This window comes from Rhipicephalus microplus, unplaced genomic scaffold (genome assembly GCF_043290135.1).
Source record: "Rhipicephalus microplus isolate Deutch F79 unplaced genomic scaffold, USDA_Rmic scaffold_14, whole genome shotgun sequence".
Classification (NCBI taxonomy): Eukaryota; Metazoa; Arthropoda; class Arachnida; order Ixodida; family Ixodidae; genus Rhipicephalus; species Rhipicephalus microplus.
In genome coordinates this window covers 27,803,232-27,824,070 of record NW_027464587.1, presented here as the reverse complement: position 1 = coordinate 27,824,070, position 20,839 = coordinate 27,803,232, and the positions used below count along the sequence as shown (strand labels likewise).

Genomic DNA, 20,839 nt, shown 5'->3' with positions numbered 1-20,839 from the left:
TTAAGTGAGTAAATTCTGGTGTTGAGAATATTGCTTCCATAGCATCTGCACTAGGCACAAGTTTTCTGAATCTCGTCGCAGTTATAGTGGCGACTTCGGGAAGGGCTGATAGTACTGGCCCTTCCAATGCTGCTCGTGCCAGAGAGTCGGCGATTTCATTTACTTCTAAGCCACAATGACCGGGTACCCATACTAAGTTTAGTAGCTGCAGCTGAGGAGGAACTAGCATAACGAGCGTCTTTAAGGCCATCGATTTTGTTGACGCCGTAATCGACGTCATACTGACAGGGAATCTGTGATTATGATCGCGTTAGCGGCATTCAAAGGTAGCTTTCGCAGCGCTAGAACTATTGCCAACAGTTCAGCTTCAAAAACCAGGGTGAAATCTGGTAATCTTAATGAAAAATACCAGTCAAGTGAATGGGAGTATATACCTATACCTGTCTTTTCATCCAAAACTGAAGCATCTGTGGCTATAATATTACTCGTTTCTGCGTGGGCAAGATAATCCTGCAGTCGGCTATTTAAGACCCTACAGGATTGTAATTTGGGCTTAGAGAAAAAAACCTCATCGAATTCTATCTTGAAAATATGATTTGTAACCTGCGCCGCAATCACATCTAGAATTTTTACATTTAACCTATCGAGTGGTTTCTGGACAAAAGCAATTTGAAGTGTTCGAAACCGTGGCCAATGGGCAAGAAAAAGGGTGTCTGGGTCATTTATAAAATTATATTCAGATTGTCTTGGCGCATAGCTATAAAATTTCAGAAACGTCTGAACCGTTAGGATACTAAAACGGCAAGGCAATGTAGGTAATCGTGCTTCCTGATACAAAACATTGTTTGTTACAAACCTGGGGAGTCCTAGACACAATCTCAAGGCTTCTCGTTCCAGCATAACCAGAGGCTTTATTTTATAAGAAGGGCCACCTGAGAACAATACGCGCTCAAATTCTAGGATTGGTCGCATATACATTTTATATATCATCACCATTGTGCTTCTGCGTAGACCATAATGGCGGCTGCTCAGTCTACGAAGAATTCTTAAGGCGCTTTGTGCTTTAGATGCCATGCTTTCTATGTGGGGAGTCCAGTTTAGGTTGGCATTATTTTAAATTACTCCCAAATATTTAAGAGATTCTACCTGCAGAATGGGCTCTTGTTTATAACATATTGAAATTGAGATGGGATCGGATAACAGGAATGTCAATACTGCACTCTTACTTACAATTAAGGTCATGCAGACTGCATCTAGCCATCTCTCCAGCATATTGACATATATCTGTAGATTTTGATATAAAGAATATATGTCATTATGTGCCGTGAAAAATGCAATATTATCAGCATATACAAACACCTTCACGTCCTGCCAATGCGGTATAGTGCTCATTAGGATGTTAAATAGAACTGGCGATAATACAAGGCCTTGGGGGACACCGCGTGTTCGTTTGCACTTTGATGATGCGCACCCATCCTTAAAACAATAGAACTCTCTTCCTCTCAAAAATTCCCTTACCCACACCAATATATATTTTGGGAGATTGTGCCTCTCTAATGTGTCTAATAAAACTGAATGTTCTACACTATCGTATGCCTTAGCTATATCCAATGTCACTAGTGCCGCATGTTGTCTTTTTTTTGCGAGCAAGCTGAATGCGGCTTTCTGAATCTGCGTGTGCACACCAGATTGAACAATCTGTTCTGAAGCCAATTTGATTTGTTTTTAATATCGAATTTTCCTCCATCCATATTAGAATTTTTTTATGAAGCACTCTTTTGATGAGCTTCACCATATTAGATGTCACAGAAATGGGTCGAATGTTTTCCATGACATACCCGAACCCTTGTCTTTTTTGTATCGGCGCTATTTTAGCTAATTTCCACTCATACGGAATCCAGACATACATTAACCAATAATTTACAGTGTTCAGCAGGTCACATGGTGATAATTTGAATAATATTTTTATCATAGCAGCTGTGATTCTATCCGGACCAGGAGCTAACGAGGGCAAACCTTGTATTACTTTTGCTAACTTTTCCTCTGTAACTTCAGTAACTTCAATCGTTAATCCTGATTTTTGTGTATCGTAAGGCTTTGTTGATGTAAATCTACACTCCAGGCCTTTAGCCATGGTTCCAAGGGATTTCTTTGTTTCTTCCAAGGACATAATCTCAAACCCTATATTATTTGGAGATGGCATCATTTTACGTGATCTCATGAACCTGAACAGCGCCTTTTTGTTACAAGCTTTTGAAAGGTGATCATGATGTTTTCTATCTTATTGTTCCTTAGACTGTGCGTTCAAAACTTGCAGCGTGATACTTGTAATCATACCAGTTTTGGGGGAACTGGTTATACATAAGTTTTTTTCAAGCTGCCTTCCTTCGTCGGAAATCCCGGGCACAGTCCGAGTTCCACCACGGACTATGGGTTGTGCTCTTTGCGGATTCCGCAACGAATTCTGCATTTTTATATGTTCTTTTGATCAGTGCACTTAGTCTCATGGCTTTTGTATCTTCTTGCTCTTCAGAATGAGTTGCCAAAGCAAATTGTAAATCTCTCCTAAATTTGGTGTAATGATTAAACACTCGAGTCTGAGAGCCTGACATTAAAACTTGGCAAGCAATCTCGAATAATATAGGCAAATTATCACTGTTAGTTGCTCAATCACACGCACTCCACGACAAACCAGTGAGTGATGAACTCACAAAGCTTAAATCTAAGGCTGAACAAGACCTATCACTAATGTAAGTGGGTGTTCTTGAATTCAGGCACCACAAGTTATTTTCCGCTGTCCACTCCCACAATCTTTTGCCGCATTGATCAGTTCGGAAACCCCAGCACGTATGATGAAAATTGAAATCGCCGATTAGAATTTTATTTTGATAACTAGAAGTCACTGCAGCGTCTAAACATCGAGTATCTATTACACCTTTAGGAAAGTATGCATTCACCACCAAAAAAGGCATGCAGCCTGGTAAGGTTATTTCTAAGGCGAGAATTTCACTGTCAGGTGACATGAGCTTATACGCATTTTTTGCTTTGAGACTTATTCTATTATTATTAAAAAATGCCAAACCTCTACCTTTCGATGAACGGCCTAGACGAAAAAATCTGAATCTATTTAGTTGAAAAGACTGATGCCTTGAAAGTCAAGTTTCTTGTAGCGCAATAATATCTGGAAAAAATTTTGATGCCAAATTTATTAGATCAGTTGCTGCAGAGTGAATCGATCGGCAATACCAATGAAGAATTTTAAGAGACCCTACTGTTGCTCTAAAATAGCCTCAGCGATGGCCTTGTTTAGAATATTTTCTTTAATAAAATCAGCTTTAGACAGGGTGTTCTTCTGATACTTTTTGGTTTTTGAATTGCCAGGTGCAATGCCTTTTTTGTATAAAGGGGATCTAGAGCGCTTTCGCGATCGGGAATCCATCTACATTTCGTCTGAGTCCTCCACTTTCCTAGTAAGCTCGCATTGAGATGCGCTACTTTCCTCTACTGAATCTGCAGCTACCGTAGGTTGCTGTGGCGTATCGGAGCCATGCTCCTTTGAAACTTCAGGGGAGTCACGAATGTGAAGGGTTTCCGTAGCCTGCTGCGGCGCATAAGTCATACTCCTTTGCAAACTCAAAGAAGTCACTAATGTTACGTGGTGCACTGAGGTTGTTTTCCACTGTACCCAACATTTGAGCCATCTGGTTCGATAGAATCTGCGCCAAGGACTCACAAAGATTCCCAGCGATGCGCTCCATTGCCTGCTCCACTGTCTTCTCAATCGCTTCCGCAATAGGGATAGAGAGAGCTTCCATTGTTGGCATATTACGAGCTGTAACACCGGCGTAGCCTTGTGTTCGTGCTTGTATTTCAAGTGCTGTTTCCTTCCGTGAACACCGTTTTCGTTCTACTACCTCTAGCTAGTAGAACGGAACTAATCTACTATCTAGAGATAGTTCTACTATCTCTAGATAGTAGATTTGCCGTTCACGTACCTTTTCCGAACAACTAGAGCTATCGGCCGCATGAGCTTCGTTACATAGGCAATGCTTTTCTTTATCACTCTGACAGTCGCAAGAATTGTGACCTTCCCCGCATACCTTACACCTGACCGCTGACCTACAACCTTTCATTGTGTGACCATAACGCAACACTTTATGCATTGAAGCGGACGAGAAAGAAGCGGCTCTACTCTATAAATTAAAGGCCAAGTCTTAATTTCTGATGGTCGGACTGATCCCGCAAAGGTCACAATTACAGACTCAGTTGTATTTTGTTCTTATCAACCACCCGTCCACACCGATAGAGTGAAATAGCACCTGCTGGCGAAAACAGCTCTAGTACTTCGGAGGGTGGCATGTTGGCATCGACGCCACGCACTAGACCTCGGGTACATGCTAAATGTGAAGGTATGAATGCGTTCACCGGCTGGGATGCAGACATCGAGCACTTCAGTAGATCTAGGACACAGGACTGGTCTGGCGAAAAGCACCGTATGCCTCCTCTGCCGAACTGGCGGACCTCCGTTATGGACTGCAAATGGGCCGTCATTGACCGTAATTCCGCCTGAATGATTTTGGGGTTTTCCATCCGAATGATGCCGTCATTGGTCGGGACTAGAGCCTCTGGAACCGATGATATTCCGTTGCGCAAGAAAAGATCCACTGTCACCTCCTTCGGATCCGTAAAAGCATACCAAAGAAACGTCCCTGGCCCTGGCGAAGATAAGGACATCTTGTCTTGTCTGAACTGCACAAAAACACTTATCAAACAACTATTGCAGTATAAGAAACGATGATAGATCAACTAACCTACAACAGCTACTCATTTCTTGGCCACACGCCGAGAGCAAGCTTCAACGTTCAACGGGTTCAGCTGAGCACAAACGAGAAGAAGTGTGCGCACTTCTTTCTCTTTCCACTGCGAGAGCCACTCTTGCCATCGACTCATTGCATGTAAGTGGCATAAGCCGCCTTGCACGAAAAAATTTAATACAAATAAAAATAAGTACACAAGTCTTGATGCTAGAAATGTGTTTGAGGAACGAAAAAGCCAGGGAAGACCTAACTGATGCGAAAGGGCAAAATTATGAAGGTGACAATAATGAATTCAATGGCCTAAGAAGCTAGTTCTCAGCTATAAATGAAACGCACTAAAAGGCTGGTGAACCATCAAAAAGATGGTTCCGAAAGCACAATTCGCACTTTCATGTGTACAAAATGAACTGCTCCCGGGCTCGTTTGTGTACCTGTTTATGACTGCGATGCTGTGTCCGGAACCACTTCGTAGTTCACGTCACAGATGCGGTGTAAAACTTTATACGTGCCAAAATACTGGCTTAGTAAGTTTCTACTGAGGCCTCAGCGTCGAGCGGGCGTACACAGCCAAACTTGGTCTCCGGGTTCTGGGACACTTCCCTGCTGCGGTTATTACATAGGCGGGCGTCCATGTGCTGCTGCTGGCTGGTGTACTGGCACGCAGGCTGCCGAGTTTCCTAGGCACGCTCTGCATATTCTTCAGCGTCGCTTGCCATCTCGTCGGCATCTTGACTCGATGGCATAGACTCAAGCCTGGTCAGCACTTCATGGCCATAGAGAAGCCAAAATTGCTTGAATCGCGTGGTATCTTGCGAAGTAGTGGTGTACGAGAAATTCATCTAAGGGGAGATCCACTCCAATTGTTTGTACTGAACATATATGTACGTTGCAATCACGCCTATGAGCATCTTATTCAGTTTTTAGGGGCGAAGCTCCTTATAGCGGCACCCGTTCATCCCTCGTAGCCGTTGTAGTGTGTAACAAGTATAACATTTTGACCTCCAAGGTGGTGCCGGTGAAAGATTTCTTCTGTGCGTCATTGAACAATAAAAGATAGTGCTCAATGTACATGCCAATCACTGCTAAGAAGGGAATGAGAGACTGGAGAATTCAGCTTTTAGTTAACGTGCATGCTGCTAATTTTTATTGTTCAACAACGCACAGAAGACAAGAAAGGTTGCTACGTTATACTCGCTGGGCGTAACCTCCTAGGTTTTAGAAAGGTTTAGCGAGCATTGGGCCGCAGTGCCATGATTACAGTGAACTAGTATATACCATGAACTCGAGGTGGGTAAAGGTGGGAAGTAGACACGAAGCGTAAGCTGTAGGAAAGTGTGCGTGTGCCTCCTCTCGTTCACTCCGTGGAAATTCCGCTGGATGGCGGTGCTTCTATATGAGGAATATAAGATAAAAAGATGCGAGATGGTGGTACTTGGAGTGTTGAATAAGTGGACGAACGGACACACAGACAGATGCATGGACGGACGCATGGATGGCTGCACGGACGGATAGATGCATGAATGGACGCAGGAGCGGATGCATGGACGAAAGCAAGGACGGACGCACAGATGAACGTGCAGACGCACGAACAGACGCATGCACGGACGAGCGGATGGACGCACGGGCGGCCACACAGACGAACGCATGGATGGACGGCAGCAAAAACGAATGGACAGATGGATGCTTCGCCCCAGTATCCATCATTCACTCCGTGGATATGCTGGCAATTTTTTCGGTAAGTCTGTTGGTGCGCCGATGGTTTGCAGTATTGTTTCGGTGTCTTGTGTTGCTCAGTTCAAATACTTCGTCCATAGGCTTTGCCGTGTAAGCTGCCCCTCTGTCCGTAATTACACAGGAAGGAGCATCGTGACGCAAGGCGATGTTGCCTATGAAGAAAGGGGCTACCTTGGAAGCTGTGGCTCGTGGGATCGGGTGCGTTTCAGCGAAGCATGTCAAGTTGTGACTCTCAACGATCACCCAATTGTTGCGATCAGCACACTAGTCCGACAACGCCCACACCGACTTGGTCGAAGGACGTGCAAGGTGCTTCAATAAAGCGAAGTATGCCAGCCAGCTTAAGAGAGAGTTTCTTTCGGTTCTGGCATTCACGACGACTTGTGACGTACTTTTTGACGCTCACCAAAAGTTTGGGCTAATAGTACCTCTCACTTACTCTTGCAAGTGTTCCTCAGAAGCCCAGGTGGCCAGATGTAGGTTCGTCATGGCAAGCGAAACGTACGTCGTCTGTCATGTCTGTGAGAACTATTAGGAGGTAAGCATGCATGGTAACTCGAAGGGGTGTTTTCTTACATAACACGCCATCTTGCACACAGAACGACTTCAATGAACGGGATAGATAGTGTAGTATGGCTATATTGTGGCCCTCTAACTGATCGATGATCGGTTGAAGCTCGGTGTCATGTCGCTGCCATGTGCTCAAATGCGACAAGCTAATGACGCCAAAGAAACCTCAATCGGTATCCTCTCCTTGATTGACAAAATGAATGGGCGAGCCTGTCAATGTGTCGGCGTCTTCATGCTTACGGCCAGATTTTTAAACGATGGTGTTGTCCGATTCCTGTAGCGGCAAGCTCCACAGTGCTAGTCATCCCGAAAAGTCGCGCATGTCTGCCAAGCAACCGGGTGCATAGTGGTCCGTCACTGTCTTGAAGGTGTGACCATAACAACACAGGCGAAACTTGCCCGCACGACGTCAAGGCACTGTTTCTTCTTTGTAAAATAATTTACTTCGGCACAGGGTAAGGAGCAGCTGGCGTAGGCTATGACTTTTTCTGTGCAATCTTGGGGCTGAACGAGCTCTCTCCCGATACCGCTGGCGTTAGTATGCACCTTCATGTCAGCATCATCGTCAAAATGAACGAAAACGGGCGTTGACTGCATAATCTTTCGCAGCTCAGCAAAAGCTGGCTCTTTCTCATTTCTCCAGACAAATGACGTGTCTTCCTCTGTGAGGTGAGTCAAGGGTTAAAATATCTGTGAAAAGCCGTGAATAAATCTGTGATATCAGTCGCACAAACCAAGAAAGCACGGGACGGCCTTTTTATCGACAAGAGCTGGTGGTTCGGCTACAGCGGCAAGCTTGACTGTATCGGGCCTGGTCCCTTCGGTGCTAACATGCACAACAAATTTGAGTTCCTAATAAATAAAGTGGCACCTCTGTGCATTTAGTGTAAGGTCTTTCGATTAGATAGACTACATGACACTGCGCCAGCGGTAGAGATGCTGCTCGAGTGCCTAAGAAAAGACCGCCTCATCATTGAGGTACACAAGACCAGACTGCCACTTTAGCCCTTTGAGTACAGTGTCCATTCATCTCTGTAAAAATGCCGTTGCTCTACACAAGCAAAAAAAACCCTATATTAGTAGAGCCCGTCTGTAGGGATGCTTAAAAAAACAGTTGGAATCAATTGCAAAGTTTCCAATTGGTTTCAATTGGTTCTATTAGCGAATTAGTACACCGTTGTTTCATTTGGACCAATTGAACCATTTGGAACATTTGTAGCGCAGCCGGGATCAAATCCCAGCTGCGACGGCTGCATTCCCGATGGAGGCGGAAATGTTGTAGGCCCGTGTGCTCAGATTTGGGTGCACGTTAAAGAACCCCAGATGGTCTAAATTTCCGGAGCCCTCCACTACGGCGTCTCTCATAATCATATGGTGGTTTTGGGACGTTAAACTTCACATCGGTCAGCGTTAATGCAAAATTCAATGCACTCTGATCGTGATAAATAACTAGTGCTGATTGAAAAAAAAAACGCTAAGCCTGCGTGGAAGGAGCAGCACAGTCACAGTGAAAGCTAGAAGAGCGGCCTTTCAGAACCTTTTATGAACACTCATTGGGTAACTGCGGCAAGCGCACTTGCTTCATGTCCACTACGTCGTTATTAATAAAAGTTTTTGGGTAGTAGGCTGGCCTTCGCTTTGTTATTTCTAGTCATTCTTCTGAGATACATGGTATCCACTAAACTCTTGCAAACATTTTTGTGCCAATCGTTTATGCAGTGGCTGACGACGATGAGGAAATATGCCTGAAGCGGGTATGCGCCACAAGTTAATAGGGGAATAAAAAGCTTTTCTAATGGGTTCGAGCATTAGACGACCCCCTCGTTACGCTATTCACATTGTGTGACGACTGGTTGTTTCGCTGGTTTAAAACGCTTATAAGTCGTATTAACGCGATTGCTTTCTCGACATAAAGCCTGCCTAAGGCAAGTTTGCCAACAGATCCCAAGCACGGGTGTGGCTCCGTGGTAGAATGCTGGGCTGGCATCCAGTGGACCAGGGTTTGAGCCCCACTACGTCAGTAGTGTTTTTGTTTTGTTTACAAAGCTTTTTATCAGTGTTTATTAAACTTAACAACAAACAATTTATTAAAAATTCTAAAATATATATGCGCAGTTAGATTATTTCGCGTTAAAAAGCCATATCTATATAACAAAAATTAGTTCCCTGGCCCGTTTCCGAGAAGTTGAAATCTGTGGCAAGGAACGTGACTGGGGTTACCACGACGCACAAATCACCTGCTTGGTGGATGGGATACGCTAATTTAATTTCAGGTGCTGTCCTAACGTTCATCTTAGACTGCAATGCCGTGTCAGCTGACAAGGGTGTGCAGCCGCCTTCTGTACAGTGCAAAGAAAGCTTAGAAATACCTCGAACAACATGAATAACCAACAAGCCCGCCGTGCAACCTTAGAAATAACATGGCTGTTTTTTGGTGAAACTGAAGTGTACTTCAAAATGGGAGTGCTAGAAATGGTCGGAGCACCAATGAACAGAAAGTGAAGCCTTAACAGGGTTAATCATATTGGGGGACCACGAGCGGTAGTCTACAATGTGTAGTCATTTTAACAGTTGTGCGTGCAAGACCACAATGCAGAACCAACCTCTGCTTCAAGTATTCATTTCACGCGTGTGGCTCTCCAACTTAAGGTCATTTGCGAAGACCCTTTAAGAACTGAGCTAAGTTCAACCCCGGCACAACCTGAGCCCGCCGCCTCAAACTCGCGCCCAACCCTAAACACAGAGCTTAAGTGAGTCCCAAGCTCCCTTACTTACGGGCTCGGGGCTACCCGAAAACCCGCGCCCGGCTCGACTTGGCCGGTGGTTTTCGGCTAGTCCCAAGACTGTTCAGTGAGCACACATCCAAGGTTCAGCAACACCGTTCTATGGTCACCGTGCACACTTTAGAGCCTCTTCTTTGTTCTTTCTAGAAACGTTAATACACTACACGAATTACGAAGAGAAGACAAAACGAGAAAAAGGAAAATGCCAGGTGTGTCTCCGTTCTGTAAACGTAGCCAAATGAACTATAGCGCTCTGAGACAGACAAACAAATAGAAAAGCGCACGATGCGTGACTGTCACTAATCAAAAAGAGTGATAGAACGGGTATAGATCAGGAGATCGTTTTGTTCGTTAAACATAACCTGAATAAACCAGCTGGTAGCGAGGCCGATGGAGGCATAGGGACGATGTTTGTAGTCTTAAACAGAAGCGTTGCAGTAAGGGTAATAATGGAAAGAAAGTTTGCCAAACCACAAAGTAAACTTTGCCTCCACAAGCATAGAACCTGCAACATACGGATAAGGCAGCGCCCAATTTCGTAAAAATTGTTGTAAGACGGCAGTACTTATTCCGTGTACTTTAGTGGTCCTTTCTGTGCGTGCAAACCTGGAGGCGTAAGCCAGCACCGCGTTTAGCTGTGACGGTGAGTGTGGAGCTGAAGAGTTAACGAACAGGTAACTAAAGGCCTGCCTGTGAGAAATTACTCTCTGCATTCGACAGTCTCGGCCTACTGGGACGTTATCAACATTGAAGCCTTGCTGTAAGATAAACGACATGTATATGGAAGTGCCAAGAGAGGAGAACACTATCGACGCCGATTTGTAGAAACAGTCATCCATAGATTTTGACTTAACACGGCCTACACGAAGGCCTTCCTGTACAGAATAAGAAAAGCTAACAGTCCTGCCTGCTCATGTGGAGGAGCTGTAGAAGACGTTGGGCACACTCTTCTACATTGTAGAAATTAAGATGGACCTCGAAAGAAACTTTTACAAAGACTAAACTGTTTGGATAAGTGACCAACATCACTAGCAAATATCTTGGGCCCATGGCGAAAAGAAAAGTTACAAGCCACTGGTGCGCGTGCAGTAGCTCACTTACTGGACGAATAACAAAAGTATTAAACAAAAAAAAGAAAATGCATTACCCTTATTGTTAACCGATATGTTTCAACATAATATTCTTGTGTTTTACTACAATATTTTCGTGAAAGCCTTTGTGAAAACAGTTAAGTATTTAAGAGACATGATCGCCATTTACATTTTAGTGAACTCTCAAGTTTTGTACGGACATTTCGATTGCGTGATTACTTGTGTTATATGTGGTGTGGACACATTTCTGTATAAAAAAATTTGGCCTACTATAAAGGTATGTATAAGCTTGTGTTTTTTACCTAATATGCAATGTTGACTGTTGTGCGAGAGAAGGGGAGTAGGCGGTTCCAGGCATTGGCACAATGCTCTCCTTCTATACATTTACTTTATTATTGCAGTTAACTATTTTTTGGCCATGCCATGCGGCGGGAAGTTCGGCGTCTGCGTTTTGCAGATGACTCAATATCTCTCTGAACGTAAAACTGCAAAGTTGCTATGCTAAAGTGTAACTGAATAAATACAGTGTTTGACGCCTGAAAACAACGATATCAAGATTAGGCATATAATCAGGGGTGGATTGCAAACTGTGAAATACAATAAATTACTCGCAATTCTTTTCAGTGTTTCTAAATGCAACTACACTGGCGTTTTCAATATGTTTGCTTCCGGTCCACGCAAAACTTGATTTCGTCAGTACTGTAAATGACTGTAATATTACTCATCTTACGTATGTTTCTAAACGTTGCGTTGCCATGCGCGATCTCTTCACTCGCAGGTGGTCTCAAACCATGGCTGTCCAAAGAGGAGTCCGAGTCAGCTTACCAGGCCATGAAGCGCTTCGTCAGCGGACCCATGAGCCTCGATCCCAAGCTTATCGTCCTCAAGGACAGAATAGGTGAGTGACCGCACAAGAGATTTGTCATGCTCAATGTTCGATCCGTATTCGTATGTAATTCTATACTTTGACTACGTTCAGTTTTGTGAATACCATGACAATGTACTCATACGGCATCAAATCGCAATGTGTCGGCTACATAAAAGGCTCATGTTGCGAATGAGCTACGGGGGTTGCCCCTTTTCTAGCCTCAGAAATTTAGGGCCGGTTTCCACCTGTCTCACTTTCTCCCTACCATAAATGTTCTTAAGCAGAACCTAATGAAATCTTTCTATACCATTATTATATAACGCATCACAGCGTCAAAGAAGGGTTGAGAAACTTGGCCAAGGTTGAAGTCATTCGTACTGTCTTTGATTTAAATCTAGCTCATACTTTTAAAGCTCACGCGTGGAATATCACTGCGTGATTATTCAAAGTAAATATCCCATACTTAGGGAGGGGTGTGACTAAACACTAGACATCTTAATATAAATAATATAGTGGGCGTGTTACCTCATTGCATTTTTTATATAATTGACAGTAATCTATCATTAAGTCATTTCGGGCCATTTTACATTACATTTACAATAACTTGTAAATACACACCAATACACACCACCTTAATAGTTCTCGAAAACAACTGTTGGATGGTTCGAAAGCATGAAAGAGGAAGCGAGACAAAAATTTACGACCTTTGAACAGCTTGAACCATCCTCCAACGCAACTCCGTCTCCGGCTTCATCGTTCCCCCCGAACAGCATTACAATTATACGCGCTTCATTGTACTTACAGTAACGATGAATGCGATCATCGCAAACGCTTGTTCAGTCCTGTCAAGTTGCTAGTTCTGGTTTGAATGCGTCACTTGACTAGTGCATTTTTTGTATTGTCAGCCTTTATTATATAACATTTATCTGTCATAATGAATCCCTAATGTAGTCTAGCCTTACCAGGGAGTATTTAGGCAAATTAATAGACCTTTACCTACCTGACTACTGGAATTGTATACGCTAGTTTCAATAAGGAACGGTGCATCAAAGAACAGAGCAATCGTTCCTCATGATTTCAATGCGCAGTAGTTGACGTACGTCGGTTCAACAACAGTGCATTCAAGCAGCGTTAGCATATGGTGAATGCGCTAGCAGCAGCATAGACACCTGTACGTCTCTCTGTATCGCCCCCCATCCCACCCCTCTTTTTTTTTTTTGTCTGCACAGGCGTCGGCAACTTTGGTGAAGTGCACCGCGCATTGTTCGGCAGTGGACCCGTGGAAGTCCAGATCGCGGTGAAGAGGCTCCGAGACACGATAGTGGGAGATCACAAGGTGAGAACGCTCGCCACACCGTGGCGGTGCCACTCGAGGACGCGAGTTCAATACCCAGTCATGCTGAAAGCTTTTCGATGGAGGCGTAATGCTATAGTCCCCGTGTACTTATATGTACAATAGGGACACTGACATCACCACCGGGACAGGGCTTAAATAGGTGGCACTGCAAAACTTGCTTTAGTAAGTACAGAGGCACGCACCGAGAGATTATACCTCGATTTCTACGCTTCTGCCTTTTACAGGTGTCAAAGCCATGTTCTCTGTATGCTGCGAAAAGTGATAGCTGATGTTTTATGCGGCTTCCGAGCCCGGAAGGGCTCAGCGATATTGATTACAAAAAACCAGTATATATATATATATATATATATATATATATATATATATATATATATATATATATATTAAGTGTGAATACACTTTTTAAGCGACCCCAAACCATCCACCGCTCGTCAGCGGCGTCCGCAGTCATATACATATATATATATATATATATATATATATATATATATATATCGGTGTCAGTAACGTGCCTTATATCCAGATGGTAGCGTTGCCTCCGGGACATCCATCGCACGACCCGCTCTCGACGGGAGACTGAGAGAGAAGGCGGGCGCGCGAGAGAGAGAGGGGTGCGCGCGCAGCAGCAGCGAGCGAGGAGAGCGGAGGAGCGACACCGATATCAGCGTCGCGTCCGTGGCTTATTCGGTAGAGCGTCGCCTGCGGCCCGCCAAGTCCTCTTTCTTTTAAAGATAGAGAGAATACTGCGGACGCCGCTGACGGTGGTGGATGGTTTGGGGTCGCTTATAAAGTGTATTCACGCTTAATATTTTTTGAAAATTTACCTATTACTTCGCTGTGGTGATGTTGAAGCTAACCTGGGCCCTGACAGGTGCTCGCAGACTTGGCTTGACATGAATTCACTGCCTGATAATCCCTACAAAAAGATGACAGTTATATTTAACCTCATTAGGAACCTTCGTGCGCAGACAACTCTGTTAGCCAAAATGCAGGACACGTTAGCAGCTGACGTCGAAGAAATAATACGGGTCTAAACAAAATTCAATGGTACAAGTTTCAATGATACAGAACATGCTCAATGGATTCGAAGCAAGAAACTAAATATACCCAGCCGGCTGTTGATAGCATGGAGGCCTTTTTAAAAACAGCTTGGGCACTTCCAATCCCTACCTATACGAATGAATGACAGGACTGTTCTCAGTGCAATTACATACTTTCTTGAGGTATTGCAGAATCTGAAGAATTGTGGGAACATTCTAAATTGAATATAAAATTGACCATAACAAATGCGCTTGATGTCGTACTAGACAACACAATCGAGCATGCCTATTGGTGAGCCTCGTACGCGCTCACTAAAAGCCAGCCAATAACTTCTATGAACGTGCCAACCTTCCTGTACTTCAGACTATTTCTTCCTTCTCCGGCCTATAAATGTTTTGTTAAGTTTTTGTACTTAAACCAACACCTAAAGTGCTTTCCGTAAGAGCACCACTAATTACTGAAGACTTCATTCTGTGTAGGCAAACGTGAAGGGAGACGAAAATGATTAAGCTTTGTAAGGAATCAACCTGTCATAAAGAAATATCAAGTAAGTTACAAAATACTCATTATGAATAAAATCTATTGCGTTAATGATACGATAAGTGAATGTTTGAAAGAAGTCGAGTCATTACGAGCACCCGGATTTATGACTGGCAATACGAAGCTCGCCCTATAATACGCATCTCGACAGTCTGGTCACTCTGCGAAATAGTATCGTGACAGGGTCAACAAACGTGAACTGCTGAATACATCCTTGCTTTTTACTAACATCAGAAGTATTATTACCAAGCGTCCTTTATTGGAACAGCTAATGACACATGCAAACCAGATATAATCGCATTGAAAGAAACATATGGATCGAGTCCGAAATCGGAAACAACGAATGGTGTGCCAACTCACGCGATTTATCTATTATATGCGCCTGGGCTGCGTCACACGTTCTGGCGGAGGCGTGCTTTGGCTTTAGGCAAAAGGCTTTAAACGATGCGGCACCATCGGCAGCCACAGCGCTAACTATATCATCAGCCCGAGTGAACCTGCATAGACGCTTTGCATATCGAGGAACACGGAACTCTACGGCATCTGCGAGTGCTCGCAAGAGACGCTCATCGGTGTCTACTATGCGTGGTCTGTGTCCCACAAGAACGCTGCCTAATATGACGTGAGCTGCAGAGTGTAAGTTAGCGCCGATTGCGTATGAAAGAAGCTGATGGGTGTCTCAATGGCACGCACTTGCATGTACTGAATAATTCCGCGTTCATTGATAGTCAAAGCATTACTTATGCTGACGTCACCTAGGTAGTGCGTGAGGACACCAGTGGATTTTAGAACGGTGAAATCACCACTTACGAACAGAGCAACAATGAATACGTACATGCCTTAAAAATTGTCTAAAATCGATCGAACCCTATCGGCAACATCTTACCTTCTGTGCAACAGACTAAGCCTAGAAAACTTCGCTGCATGATTAACCATCAAGACAAAGATAGCATTGTAGTTAACAATCTTAGAGGTTATGCTCAATCCAACGACCAATGTTCCAATATTCTGAATGGCGTTTTCTGAAAAATTTCTCTTTACCCCCTCTTGCCACTCCTCCTGTTATTCAACCATGTTACCACAATGAAATGTTCCTTATCATGATCAGTTACGATGATGTCGCAAGCATTATTAGGTCACTAAAAATTGTGCACTGGACGGTGAGTTTCTCAAAAGCACTGCTTGCCGTCCATCCATAATCATCAGTAAAAGGTTTTAACAATTACTTATTGACGAAATGACAGTGTTGTTCCATCTGATAGGGAAGGCGTAAACGTAGTTCAAATGCATAAATCAAGTAATGATCATTCTTCTTTAAACAACAGGCTAATTTCTATCACTAATATACCATGTAATATCTTAGAAAACATTCTGGCTTCTCATACAGATAACTTTTTAGACACACACTTCTTTTTTAACACAATCGCAGCATAGATCTCCCAAATAACACTCCTGCAAAACACAATAATACTATTTATACATAAACTGAAGTCCATTTTTGATAATAGATATTTTTGTCAACTGCATTTTTCTAGATTTCTCTAACACTTTCAACAAGGTGTGGCACAAAAAGCTCATTAATAAATTATGTGCACTTAAACTTTATTGCTACCTTGTAACCTGGATTGAAAAGTTCCTTACTAACCGTTTTCTATTTAACAAATTCTATTTAAAGCGCAGTAAATTTTCAAGTACCACAGGGCTCCGTCCCCGGCCTTCTTTTTTTTTCTCATCTATAATAACAAGTTGCCATTTTTGGTCTCCTCGTATGTTCATTCGTTTACGGATGTCTGTCTAATCTTTCATAAATCAAGTGGACCTTATTACGTCACCCTCCTTCAATCTGACCTTAATACTATTTTAGCTGGTATTTATTTATTTATTTATTTATTTAGCAATACTGTCATCTCTCATGCGTGAGTTTTTACAGAGAGGGTGACATAACAAAACATTATTAGCAAATACACAAATACAGGACGGATCAAGATCAATCGCTACAATGGCACAGATAATTATCCAAGGTCTGTTCAAATTTCGACAAATCGTTCTGGTCAACAACACTCACCGGCAAATCATTCCACATTTCAATTGTATTAGCCAAAAAGGAGTATTTGAATCTATCCGTACGATTCCTGTACGTTTGAATTGCCCTGTTGTGGTTGCTTCTTGGGCTCTTTTTTACCTGGTGGCAGTAAGTATACTTCCTTTCTAATATTTATTTGGCCATTTAGAATTTGAAATAATAGTTTCAGACAATTTTTCTGTCAGCGCGTTTCGAACAAATGAAGGCCAGAAGAATGGAGCATTTCTGTAACTGATTCCGTCCTTCGATACCGGGAGCATATAAATCGCACCCCGTACCTTTGAAATTTTTCTATTTGTTTCTTCAAATAATATTGATGAGGGCTCCATACCACCGACGCGTACTCAAGAACAGGCTTTTTAAAGGTTTCATAAGCAGCAAGTTTCACATCGGCTGTTGCACCTTCTAGCTTTTTTCGTAGAAAACATAGCCTCCCATATGCCTTTGAGCAAACATTGCTAATGTGTATGTTCCAAGATAAATTTTCCGTGATCATTAATCCTAGATATTTAAAATAAGTAGTATTTATCAAATACTTGTCTCCGATAGTGTATGAAAATAAAAAAACGGCTCTTATTAGTTGTAATATGTGTGTATGTCGATTTAAAATAATTAATTTTCATATTCCATTTTTCACACCATTTGCTCAAGGCCTATAAAGATATGTTAACCTTAACTTGATCCTCTTTGTTTCGTACAGTGGAATAAAATAAACAGTCATCTGCCAATAGTTTAAGGTGCACACCTGGCTCCCCAAGAACAGAGATGTCATTAATATACACCAAAAACAAGAGTGGTCCCAGAACAGATCCCTGCGAGACTCCCGAAAGCACTGACAGTGAGTCAGAGACATGCCCATCCAATTTTACCTGCTGCTTGCGATCAGTTAGGTATGCCTTAATCCACTTTATAACAGTGGCATTAAGTCCGACTGTTTCCAACTTGTAAATTAGCTTTTTGTGTGGCACCTTATTGAAGGCTTTGGCAAAATCTATGGCTATTACATCTATCTGCTCCCTAGTATCAATTGCTTCAGCGAAATCGTGAATCGTCTGTATGAGTTGTGTGATAGTGGAGAAGCGTGATGTGAATCCATGCTGGTGGGGGTAACGTAGAGAGTTATTTTCAAAGTAACAAATAATATGCTTGGCTATTATGTGTTCTAAATGTTTACTAGAGATGGCAGTGAGTGATATAGGCCAGTAATTATTCACCGTCGTTCAGATTCCTTCCTTAAACTCTGGAATGACTACCGCACTGCGCCAGTCTTGTGGCACAGAATGTGTTTTCAATGATTTATCAAACATAAGTGTTAGGTAATGAGACACCCATTCAGCATATCTCTGAAAACACTGGGTCGCTATATCATCTGGTCCGTTCGCTTTCTTCGAATCTAAATTAAATCGCAGTTCAAATACGCCCTCCTGGCTGATATTGACGTCATCCATTTGGCTATGAGCGGTGCATTCCGAACTTACGGCAACGTCAGTATCAGTCACGGTGAATACGGACTGAAAGAAGTGATTGAAATTATATGCAATACCTTTTTTGTTTATCAGTACTTCATTATCTCTTCTAATTTCTTGTATCTCTTCCTTCCTGTCACTGAAGTATTGCCAAAACCTTTGCGGTGACGTTCTAAGGAAGCGGCAAAGTGTGTCACCGAAAAACTTTTTATATACACATGGCTTATAAAACAAAGCAGTGAAAAGTGTGAATTCGTGCGTGTGTATAGAACATTCAATATATTACAAGATTATAACCTAAATAACAAACAATAGGACAGTGTAACTTCCTACAAATAAATCTGAATTCACATCGGTCACAACCTAACATGAACTACACATATCAGCTACTTTGTTTCAAACGCTAATCCCATGACGATTCCTAAAGTGCAAGATCAGAACGACAACAAAGGGGCAAGAATACGACAAGCTTTCTCGCCGTTCTGGTTTCGTGCTATAACAATCGTCATGTCATACCAACTAGCCCAAACCAGCACTCTGCTAATCCCAAGCTCAGATATTTTCACTGTAACTTCGCGGAATCACCTCGATTCGTCAAAATAACTTCCATTCGTATTAACCTAAATATGCTTCATTGCCTTGAGATCGATATCATATTAATTCGGTCAGTTAAAATGGTACCAAATACATCTGTCTGCATTATATTTTACCATCGTGACCGAAATCAGAGGATCACACAAATAAAGACTAACTTTAAACTACCTACCCTTGCTTCAGGTCCTACCGTGCTATGCTCTGCTGAACACTTTTTCACAATTTCTATCATCATTGTCACCAAGGTGATCTGGTAATAATTCCTCCTCATGTCTCAAGCCTTTTAGATAATGCTCAAAAGGTTGGCACTACGTCGTCTAGTACTGAATCATTCCAAAAGTCATAGATTCCGCGCCCATCAAATGATTACAACTGCCTTTCCATATCAATAGTAGGCTGACTATTCCACAACATAATATATTTGTGGCTTTGTTACCGAATTTTTTGTCAGCCCTGTTGCATCTTGCACGCTCATTGCCACAATGGTATACAAATTAGGAGACCCTCAAGCTCCGCCTTTAGGAGTTGAACGCAATAGCAACATCCTGTTCGTAGTGTGTACCTCAAACACCTAATGCTTGAAACCTGTTCGGGTTTGCCATGTACTCACTACGTGGCCTTAAAGAAATAGGCGCGGTATACATAAAATGTGTGCCTTTTGTAATGTGTGACTGGCTTTGAACCACGAAGCCATTATGATAATTACATATTCTGACTCCCATTGGCAATGGACGCTTGACCATGCATTATTGCTGCAACGTTTCATGTTGCATTGTCAAAGATATATACAGTATTCGCATGTGTGTGTGAAGCGTAAAAGCTAATTTCACTGCATTTCCCAGCACAGGAAGTTCTTTTCACTGTTTTCACAGGCAGAGACGCGGCCGTGTGGCAGATCATCGGCTTGCCACGCAAACGGGTTTCGTGCCCACTCGAACCCCAACAACCCTTGTTCCGTCCACACTCTGCTCCAGTGCTTTTTATCATTTATTTATAATATTTGCATCATTCTTGATTTTTCGGTACGCATCCGATGAGTTTTTGCTCACAACTAACAAGGCCAATGCCGAAGCTGACACCAACATTTTTGTGAAATGAGCTCTTTAACGCTATCGCATTAACAGTACGTTGCTCGATTACCTTATATATATTGCCTTGTAAAGGCTACAAATTTATATTTAGAAATGCTGTTTTTTTCTGTGGTATGTATATATCCGCTGGTATTTGATCCCGTGCTGAGCCTATAAATCACTATTATTGTATCGTATTGTTCCTTTGTACTTACAGGGGCCCTGAAACTATTTTTTATGCAACCATGAAGTCGACTCACTAAAGAGCTTATTGCCTCACGAATGGAACGCCACAAAAATTTTAAAAATCTGTCCAGTATGAGTGGAGTAATAAATATTTGTCGTATGCAGCAATCGCACTTTCTCTTCTCTTGTCCCCACGAAAGCGCTGGAAGCTAAGCAGAGAGTCACGCATGTCTTGTGACAGTGAGCACTTTTTATTATTATTTTCTTCCAATAGATGACTTTGTCAGTGTGATCGCACGTGCACGCGTCGACAAGTCGCGGCCTCCTGCGGAAATTTCTGTCGCGATTGAGTGTGCTATGTGCAAATCAGCGAATGGCAAATACGTGGCCCTCTGCGAGGAATTTTTCAGCGTCTTCCGTCAATTTTCGAGAGAAGGGGCAGCAGTTTTTAGCTGATTTTGAGAATTTATTGTGTATTACAGGCCACGTGCTGTGCTACACTTCACTCGCGTGTTCTCGTAAGCCTCTACTACTGATCAGCAGTGTTATCTGACCAGGCTCAAAAAGTGGTGCAGGGCCCCTTTGATATTGTTTATAATGTTGTACCACTCCCCTCTGTAATGTTAGTTGACCTTAAGC

The 20,839-nt window shown here is 42.8% G+C and overlaps 1 protein-coding gene across 2 annotated transcripts in view; it reads left to right on the top strand.

The window, feature by feature from the left end:
- The window catches only part of LOC119181214 (tyrosine-protein kinase SYK), a 381,065-nt gene that overhangs the window by 279,575 nt on the left and 80,651 nt on the right, over positions 1-20,839 (top strand). For both annotated transcript variants that reach the window (XM_075882940.1, XM_075882939.1), the window contains exons 11-12: positions 11,774-11,893; positions 13,093-13,199. In XM_075882940.1, the coding sequence (XP_075739055.1) occupies positions 11,774-11,893; positions 13,093-13,199 (227 nt within the window). The remainder of the gene's footprint in view (positions 1-11,773; positions 11,894-13,092; positions 13,200-20,839) is intronic.